At 42.6% G+C, this 10,534-nt stretch overlaps 1 protein-coding gene across 1 annotated transcript; it reads right to left on the bottom strand.

The window, feature by feature from the left end:
• Positions 1 to 6,941: 6,941 nt before the first annotated feature.
• Positions 6,942 to 7,789, bottom strand: LOC139054150 (uncharacterized). Its single transcript, XM_070530760.1, has 2 exons — positions 7,415 to 7,789; positions 6,942 to 7,037 (listed from the first exon to the last, which is right to left on the bottom strand). Exons 1-2 carry the CDS (start codon positions 7,787 to 7,789, stop codon positions 6,942 to 6,944), a joined length of 471 nt encoding a protein of 156 aa, XP_070386861.1.
• Between the last annotated feature and the right edge of the window lie 2,745 nt (positions 7,790 to 10,534).

Raw genomic sequence — 10,534 nt, 5'->3', positions numbered from 1 at the left:
ACGAGCCCTGGCTACGTGGTGAAGGCTTTACAGCAACTACGCGGCGTTGAGGGAGCACATTTGTTTGGCTTCTGGTTCGTACTAACGGCGATGATTGAACGAAAAGGTGCGCTTTCGGTTTTCGGGATTGTTAAGCGAGAACTCTCGCTGGAGCTTGCTTATGCACGCACTTGATTACACCAGATCGGTATGTTGTTAATATAATTCCGACTGTTGATAACATTATAAAGAAGAATATTATATTTACGCCTCGGTCTTCACATAGCAAGAAGAGTCATTTCCTTGGTTAAATACGTCTGAGTATATTCAATGTCTTCTATTTTTCGAAGGCAGGAAACTTTTCGTTTTCTTTTCTTTACTCAAGCGTGTATTTCTTCCGTTATAAAGATAACTAAGCGGTCGCCTCTAGTTCTTTCAAAACGAGAAATTGACAAGTACTACGGCTGATGAACGTGCTATAAATCACCTGACTGGTGTTCTATAGCAAAGTTATGCGCAATTAGTAAATACGCAACAAACAAACATCTGCATACCATTTTCTCTCATAATGTTTTGTCGCTGATTATGTCGTAGAATGTTTTTCTCGGCACAGCACGCCTTTGAGAAGGAAGCAAGGAACCTTTCCAATGAAGTAATTGATAAAGGGGCTATTCCTGCCGATGGGACAGTTTCTCATCCTCCATCTTTGGTTGCTGCAACTCTTAGATAAACAGCCATTCCGAATTAGCGCCTAATACTTTCGCGGAAAGGGCGCCCGTGGACCTGCCACGGACATTTGCCAGCCCTTAATTGGAGTAATCATGTAAATGGACTCTAGTCAAAGTATCAAGTAGAAATATGCGTTGTTCCCTTGGCCATAGCTGCACATTCAACAGTTTACTCTATGTGCGCTGATACAATAGAAAAGACTAAAGGGGATGCAGTATACAAGCCTAAAAGAACGACTAATGATCTGTGCTACAAGCGCAATTAGCTACGGACGCGTAGAGGTACGCCACGCACTCAGCTCCTTCGCTTTCTATTACAACGAAGCTGTTAGCCTTTAGCACGTCGGGATTTTTCGTGGCGTGCTCACCCAAAACACTGCAGCTGGAAAAGGGGTTTGTGTTTGAGTGTCCGCGCCACAAAATTATGTTTTCTCGCATATTTGAATTACAATACGATGATATCGTGTCCGCATACTTTGTGCGTAAGTCATACTTTACGAATTTTCTGACGCAGTTTACTCTGAGAAATTTTATTGCTCCAATAACGCACTTGCGCTAGGCGGAGAGCCTACAAGAATGAGGTTGTATGCTGGGCTAACGGTACCGCCACCTAGTGGCCGCAGTCACTCAGACAGGCCTCAAACGGCTGCTGGAAAAGGGCTTTGTCTAACAGTTTCCGCGTAACAGATTTATGTGTCCTCGTATATTCGAAAAACAACCTGAGGCAGTCAGGTCTGCAGCTTGTGCGAAAGCCATAGCTTACACATTTTCTGACGCAATTTACTTTTAAACATTCATTTAGTTCAGTAGCGCACTTGCGCTTGGCGGACGGCCTAGAAGAATGACAATGTATGCTGCACTTCCGCACACTTGCGTGCGAGCGTGACGTATGTCGCTTCTGGTTTTGATGCTTGTGCGCCGTCGTCTAACATCCGCACCAGCTTTGGCGTACATCCACTTTCACAGAGTAAAATGGAGGCGGATTTTGTTTTTGCTTGCGAAGCTTTTCATTACCGTCAGTCGGACTCCCAAGACTTTGTATAGGAAACACAAAAAAAAGATAACAAGAGAAATTGTCCTATAGGAAAGGACAACAATGAAAAGTAATAAAAATATCTAAAAACTTGTCAAACATGTAACTGCAGAAGCCACGTTCTTCATGTAATAAGTAGGAATATGTGACGTCACGCAAATACGAAATTTGTCGTGCAGACCCATGGAAAACAGATGATTTGAACAACATCGTGAATACACAGTTCCATTCGCAAGGAAGTAGACGCGCACATAAAAAAAAAGACTCTGGCACTTTCCGCACGAAAATACTTGTGGTGCAGTGAAGACGCAGGATAAGGGCCCTGGGGTACTGGATGCATAGGAGTATAGGGCATACGGGTATAGGGCATAGGGGGAAGAAATTTTTTGCTAACCCTATAGCCATGAAACGCGATTTCGTGCTGGAGGCTCTCCAAGTATACACCCACCTTCACTTTTCCACAACCTTCGCCCTGTGTTACCACGACTTTGTATAAGCTTGCCATACCGGTCTTGATAGTTTCTTAGCAATTTCACGAATATTAAAAGTAACTCTGTACCCTTCCAAAGTCGGTGCTCCATTCCCAGTGTCTTGTTTCCATTACTTCCACAGCATTCTCGCACAATGAGGAGTGCCAACGAAAGTAATTTCTTTTTTTATTTGATCTCCACAAGAGTTGTGATGGCCAAAGTTAAAACGACAGTAATCAATGGCGCTCGTTTAAATGAAGGAAGAAATATTAAAAGAGATGATACAGTGAATGAAAACAAACTCTTCGGTGCATACGATGAGCTTGAACAACGTTCCTCCTTGGAGGATCTACCGGGAAGCTATATCGATGCATAGGGCCTTTGTTATGCAAAAATTATGCCGCCCCTTTGAGTTGCAGCAGTTAGCGCTTTAATATTAGAGAATACTTTTAAGCATCCTCCTACGCACCGACCTCGATGACCGGGCCTCTAGAAGCGTTCTTTACCTTTTCCTGCTTGGTGTTTTCAATGTTCGTAAGCGGCTACGCTGAGAGGCAAACTGACAGCAAGGTATAGACTATTCTGCAATCACTAAACCTTTTTACGCAAGACGGGCAGATACTCCTGAACGATGCGTACCAAATTTCAATTCTCGTTCTCCTTGCATGTCGCTCTTTGTTCTGCTGGGCGACGAAGTCGTGCAATTTGTTTTGGAGAACTTTTTTTCTTGTGTATACAACTGAGTTTGACTTCCTTCCCCTGTTTCGAAGACATTGCCTTGCGTCGTCATGCATACCTTCGCAAACTGTGCTTTTGCGGCGAGCGCAATGCAGCGTGCACCTCATCATAGGAAAGAATGTAACGCTGTACACACGCATAACTTGTGCAGCAAGCTTAACTTCATTGTTTACCTTAGCCATTTGAGCGCGCCGGAGTTTTTTGTGGCAATCTCTACATGTATTCGAATTGCATCTCTCGCGATGTGCATTCCTTCTCGGAAACAGTCCACCACTTAACAAGTTGATTTCATCGTAACATTCTTCTTTATTTTCTTCTTTCTTTCTTCTCTCCTAGAGAACGTGTCCACAAGCAGATGCGCATTCCTTTTTATCCTTTCATCTGCACGCATTGCCTTTACTTTGGTTCATTGTAACGAATATTCCCTATGTTATTAAACCGCCCAGAAACTAGCTCACCCCTAGCTGATGAGCTCCGTATAACCTATTGCAATAAAGGAAAGCTCTTACGCAACTTTGCTTACGTTTCTTCTTAACTTATCACAGAGATACACATACACAGATGGGCATCATTAAGGAGTGCCCAATAGAAGTCGGTGGTAACGCCGTTAGACAGGAAACCAGTAAGCTATCGCAGGAGACAAATAATCTGATCAATAAACGCCAATGTATGAAAACCTCAAACCCTACAGCTAGAATAGAACTGGCAGAACTTTCTAAGTTAATCAACAAGCGTAAGACAGCGGACATCCGGAACTATAATATGGATAGAATTGAACAGGCTCTCAGAAACGGAGGAAGCCTAAAAACAGTAAAGAAGAAACTAGAAATAGGCAAGAATCAGATGTATGCGTTGAGAGACAAAGCCGGCAATATCGTTACTAATATGGATGAGATAGTTCAAGTGGCTGAGGAGTTCTACAGAGATTTATATAGTACTAGTGGCACCCACGACGATCGTGGAAGAGACAATAGCCTAGAGGAATTAGAAATCCCGCAGGTAACGCCAGAAGAAGTAAAGAAAGCCTTAGGAGCTATGCAAAGGGGGAAGGCAGCTGGGGAGGATCAGGTAACAGCAGATTTGTTGAAGGATGGTGGTCAGGTTGTTCTAGAGAAACTGGCCACCCTGTATACGCAATGCCTCATAACCTCGAGCGTACCGGAATCTTGGAAGAACGCTAACATAATCCTAATCCATAAGAAAGGGGACGCCAAAGACTTGAAAAATTATAGACCGATCAGTTTACTGTCCGTTGCCTACAAAGTATTTACTAAGGTAATCGCAAATAGAATCAGGAACACCTTAGACTTCTGTCAACCAAAGGACCAGGCAGGATTCCGTAAAGGCTACTCAACAATAGACCATATTCACACTATCAATCAGGTGATAGAAAAATGTGCAGAATATAACCAACCCTTATATATAGCTTTCATCGATTACGAGAAAGCGTTTGATTCAGTCGAAACCTCGGCAGTCATGGAGGCATTACGGAATCAGGGTGTAGATGAGCCATATGTAAAAATACTGGAAGATATCTATAGCGGCTCGACAGCCACCGTAGTCCTCCACAAAGAATGCAACAAAATCCCAATAAAGAAAGGCGTCAGACAGGGAGATACGATCTCTCCAATGCTATTCACCGCATGTTTACAGGAGGTATTCGGAGACCTGGAGTTGGACGAATGAGGGATAAAAGTTGATGGAGAATACCTTAGCAACGTGCGATTCGCTGATGATATTGCCTTGATTAGTAACTCAGGAGACCAATTGCAATGCATGCTCACCGACCTGGAGAGGCAAAGCAGAAGGGTGGGTCTGGAAATTAATCTGCAGAAAACTAAAGTAATGTTTAACAGTCTCGAACAGCAGTTTACGATAGGTACCGAGGCACTGGAAGTGGTAAGGGAATACATCTACTTAGGGCAGGTAGTGACCACGGATCCGGATCATGAGACTGAAATAACCAGAAGAATAAGAATGGGCTGGGTTGCGTTTGGCAGGCATTCTCAAATCATGAACAGCAGGTTGCCAATATCCCTCAAAAGGAAAGCGTATAACAGCTGTGTGTTACCTGTACTCACATATGGGGCAGAAACCTGGAGGCTTACGAAAAGGGTTCTGCTGAAATTGAGGACGACGCAACGAGCTATGGAAAGAAGAATGATCGGTGTAACGTTAAGCGATAAGAAAAGAGCAGATTGGGTGAGGCAACAAACGCGGGTAAATGACATCTTAGTTGAAATCAAGAAAAAGAATAGGCATGGGCAGGACATGTAATGAGGAGGGAAGATAACCGATGGTCATTAAGGGTTACGGACTGGATTCCAAGGGAAGGGAAGCGTAGCAGGGGGCGGCAGAAAGTTAGGTGGGCGGATGACATTAAGACGTTTGCAGGGACAACATGGCCACAATTAGTACATAACCGGGGTAGTTGGAGAAGTATGGGAGAGGCCTTTGCCCAGCAGTGGGCGTAACTAGGCTGATGATGATGATGATGACACTGCATTTGGCCTGAACATAGAACAAAAACCAATGTGCACTTGCGATGAAGTATTTGTCTCCTTCGCTAAAGAGACTTCGTTCCTCGACCATGCGCACCCGCAACAAACAATCGAATGTGACCTCAATTTCACCTGCGCGCACTAGGGGAGGCACAGTAACGTAGATATAAGATGTCTGGACAACAAAGGAGACTCAGTGTCTGCTGAAACCAATCACGCGAAGGCAATAGCCAGCCCAATTGCAACTGGCTCCCGACGTGACCAAAAAAAAAAAGAAACATAAGAAGAAAGAAAGAAGGAAGGAAAAAAGAAAGAAAAAAGCTACGCACAATGATTAGTGAACGTTGGACACTCAGGTAAGCGCACAAGCAAATTTTCTGACGAGATATCTTGGGCGAAATTGGCTTATGCTGCATTAATTGGCTCCGTTGTCGGTATGCCCGCTAACATGGTTATAAATATAATTGAAGAAACTTGCAGGTGACTCATTAATAAAGAAATAACGATAACGACCTCAACTTACTTTCGGCAGCGTACATTCAGTGGTACATCTGGCGAAACAATGATTAGCTTCTGTTGCACACATACGTTGCACACATATGAATGAATGAATGAATGAATGAATGAATGAATGAATATATCTTTATTTCCAATAGATTGGGGGAGACAGGGAAGAAAAGCTGCAAGTGCAGCTTGAAAAAACACCCTGCCCCCTATGACCACAAGACATGGGCAGCGCGGAGCTGCCGCGTGTTTTTAACAAAAAAAAAAATATACACAGTTTTGCAAGAATGCATAAAAAGTGAGTAGTTGTGCGTAAAGAAGCTACAAAACGTTTCACATATGACAGACAAAAAAAAAACATATATACACATACATATGTAATATAAATGTGAACAAAAAGCTGTAAAACTCATCTAATCTGCACTTCTGAAATATAAACATATATGGCCATATAAACATTAATATTAGTCACACTGAATTAGTCGAGAAAATTCTGATGGGGTAAGGGCATATATATCAATGCCAGATTTGATGTAAGCATTTAAAAGCCTTGGTAAGTTGTTTTTTAGCATTTGTGAGCTGTAATTAGTCCTAAAATGGTGCAAAGTCCAAGGTTCTGTGTTTCTTGTGAAACGTGAGGGGACACGTTCTGCTAAGCATGATAATTTAACAAGGGATAGATCGTTTTTCCTGTTCATGTAATAGACCTTCTGCAAAAGTCGACGCCTATAGATTTCGTGAGCTGTGATAATTTTAAACTTGTCAAATAAATGCTCGGTGTGTGAATCATACGGAACATTTGCTAGGACGCGTACTATCCTTTTCTGTAATAAAAATAATTTGTTTAAATTCGTATCAGTTGTAGTGCCCCATACGAGGTGACAATAATTGAGATGACATATTGACTCGCCATCTCGGTCCTGCGATGGATGTCCAGTGAAGCTGCTGCAATCCACCAGTACAAGTGCTGAAGTGGGTATGGAATGATTTATTGCTTGCGGCCGGTGGCAGTCTGCTGGAGCCTGGCGATCTGTGCATTGAGCTGCGCTTCCGCCAGTTCTTCGAAGTTGTTGCTTAGGCCAATCTGTAACAGTTTATCGTTGGGCGTGTTTCTTGGCAAATGTAGCGCCGTCTTACACGCTTTCCTTAGCAGCATTTCTGTCTGTTCTTTTTCGTGCTTGGTTATAGTTGTGGCGCGGGAGCGAGTACGCGACTCTGCTGACCCCCTGGCTTCTGACCAGCTTGATTGTGTCTCCATCTCTCATTCCGTGTCTTCTTTGAGATACCCTCGTTATCATTCGGCTTACTTGTTCTGTCGATTTTTTGAGTAAGCTGATTGTGTGGCTGCATTTCTTCCTTCCTTGAATCCGCATGCCTAGGAGGCGTATCATGCTCCTTTCAGGTATGTTTTGTCCCTCTAGTTTTACTATTAGTTCTTCCTTGATAGGGGTTTCTTCCCACTCTCAGGATTTCCGATTTTTCAGTGGACCACGCCAGGCCCCTTTCTCTGACATATTCTTCGACGCACTTGGCCGCTTCCTGCAGTTTTTCTTGCTTCTGTCCTAGGGAGCCTCGATTGACCCAGACCGTGATGCCGTCAGCATATATTGCATACTGGATGCCTTCAATCTTGATGAGTCTTCGAGCCAGTCCGATCATTGCGATGTTGAAGATTATTGGTGAGATCACGGAGCCCTGCGGCGTGCCTTTGCGTGGGGTGGTAAAGACGTCACTTCGCAGATCCCCTAATCCCACCATTGCCGTGCGTTTGGTCAGAAAGGCCCTCATGTAGTCGTGGATTCTCTTGCCGCAGTTGGCGGTGTTCAGTCCTTCCATGATGGCTTCGTGGCTAACGTTGTCGAAGGCCCCTTTGATATCTAGGGCTATGATAACGTTTTCGCCTGCTCTGGCTGACGTGTTTATGATTTATTCTTTTATCTGTAGCAGGACGTCCTGGGTTGACAGGTTCACCCGGAAGCCAAACATTCATTAAGCTCCGGATAGCTTATATGCGTAATTTACTACAACTATCATAATTAATCTCATATCTTTGAAGTTTACCCACATATTGCCCATAACGCGCCCTTTATTTTCGCCAAATATAAACAAAATGTCTTGTTTAGTTCCCCCAGGACATCGCTGAAACTGAGACGCAACGTGTTTTGACGCCTGAAAATAGGGAAAGAGAAACGACGGCGAATTAATTACTTGCAGCGCTTCTAGCCGTACCAGGAACGTGAAAATTTTGTCACACATTGCACTTACCATTTACCCTTCCCTTTTACACAAAATATAAACCTGTCGTAAGCTATAGTTATGCGAGGACACTCGGAAGGGGGGAGGGGGGCATACTTGATAGCGGCCATATCACACGCTCTAAAACTTGAATAAAAATTTTTTTTTGCAAAGGCTGTTTTTGATCCAGCCGCGCTTAACTTCGCACAGAGAGTTTCTATAGTGTACTACCAATTTCCGCTAAATATGATCTTGGCAGCTTTTGTAGTTCTGCCAGGGCATAGGTCTCAATTCTTCCCCGTTCGTTAGACGCGCTCAAACACTCTGGACTGTTTGCACACGTAATTTATTGCGAAAGCTGCAATTACCCATCTATTTTGAACTTCACTTCCACATGACCAATTACCCTCCCTTACAGTCCTCAAACATAACGAAGCTGCTTCCTTTAGTTCAGTGAGTACACTATGCGAAACAAATGTACGACGCATGAAAAAGTAAGCTGGAAAAAATGAGGGTTCAATAATTATCCGTAACGCTTCTAAATAAGCCAGAAAGGTTAAAGCTACTCAACACATGGCACTTAAAATGCTGCCTATTCCTTCAAAGTGCAAAATATCTTAAACTCAGAGTTCTCTTGCGACATAGGGAGGCCTAACTAGTAGCAGTAGCGTGATACTTTGGAACACTCACTTACTTTTATTATTTTTTATTTATAAGAATGAAAAAGAAAGAAAGCAGTCGCTTACAATTTTCTTAAAACGCTGCATTTCATCAACACTTATATATCATCGCACATAAACTTGGCGTATTGTTCCCCTTACGTTCGCAAAATTTGACCTTAGTTGTTGTAATAACGACTAATAACGCTATGGAACACTTGCATACGCATTCTATTGGAAAATACGCATTTATTTGGAACACTGCCTACACCTCATCCATGCCATGCCCTTAATTTTTCCCGAGATGTGAACAAGACGCCTTGCTTAGGTCACCGAGGGCGCCGGAGAAAGAAACGGCGAATCTCGTAATATCCGCTGCAGTCACGGCGTACACGTTCGTGAACGCGACTTATTTTTGCCATTACTGTGCAGTGGCTGCAAGGAATAGACAATGAACATTAAGCTTTGAATAAACTGATCACTCTACTTTCTTAAAGCACGCCCATTTCACTTCTGAGCTAAATGTATCGCTTCACACGACAGCTTTCATGACGGCACTACCGTTTTTCACGGGACGTTTGAAGTGGGGCGTTTCGGTAGTAATCGCGAAAGACTATTTCTTCCCTTGTTGTAATGCTTGTGCCCAATAATTAACCCGTGCATGTAATTCGAGCGGGCAATTTAATATATTTAATGAAAAAAAAAAACATAGCATGACTGACTGGAGTAAATGAATATGTAATTACTATGCAATTAATAATGATCACTATAAAATGCACAGAGTCATTTTTCCTCCTTCACTTGCTTCAACACCTCGGGATGAAATTATGTAAATTTCACACATTTATAAACAGTCGATGGTAATTCAAGACTGTAGGTATTTCAGGAAAATACATGAAAAAGCTAGGGTTTAGTAATTATATGGGACACTTGCATTTAAAGCAGGAAATTGAAAGTTTCGCAACGCGTTGCGCTTAAAATTTTCCTATTTTCACGGGATTTCACGTCTGTATTTCGTGCGGTATTTAAATAGTCTAGGAGCCATTTACATTAGCGGCAGTAGCGACCTCCTGGAAGGCTTCAATGAGTAACTTTCTACAAAGACTGTAATGAACCTACACAGAATAAACATATATCGCCCGTCACTCAGAACATTATTTCGTACTTCGAATAATTATAAACACCGTGCCCCGCATATTTTGCCGAGAATACTAGAGTAAAACAACTAAATGTAATGTATATCGCATAAACAATTGGGCTAAAGCGACCAGTCAGTTACTGTTTTCAGAGTACATAAGGAACCTACACAGTGCACATATTTGGTACACATCACCAAAAGGTGGCCCTAATTTTTTCAAAATAAGAAATATCTGCTAGGTTTGTTCCTGCAGGGATACAAATTATAGCGCAGCTCTTATTTATAAGCAGCCTAAAATGAAATAGAAAGTCAGAAGTGACACATGTCTTTAGGAAAAATTCAAGTCTGTGCTCTACTACTGGTATTGAAATGTCCCTGCGAGTTCTACCAAGGTAATTTTCACGAGTATATCTACAATAAGTCGTGATTACACAAGGATAGTCGACAGTTACACCTGTAAGAGGTTTGATTATATTTCTGATCAAAGCTCCTAAAAAGATGCTGAGACTGCAATGAACAGAGAATAAATAGTTCCAGCATTTCATAATC

This window comes from Dermacentor albipictus, chromosome 1, assembly GCF_038994185.2.
Source record: "Dermacentor albipictus isolate Rhodes 1998 colony chromosome 1, USDA_Dalb.pri_finalv2, whole genome shotgun sequence".
NCBI lineage: Eukaryota > Metazoa > Arthropoda > Arachnida > Ixodida > Ixodidae > Dermacentor > Dermacentor albipictus.
Note: the sequence above shows the minus strand (reverse complement) of the source record. Positions and strands in the feature narration are given on the sequence as shown.

Bases quoted from the DNA above. Each gene is read 5' to 3' on its own strand.
- LOC139054150 (XM_070530760.1), bottom strand. From the start codon at position 7,789: ATGGAAGGACTGAACACCGCCAACTGCGGCAAGAGAATCCACGACTAC. The intron at 7,038-7,414 runs GTGGGAAGAAAC...AAACTGTTACAG, and splicing joins AAAAATCGGAAATCCTGAGA to ATTGGCCTAAGCAACAACTT.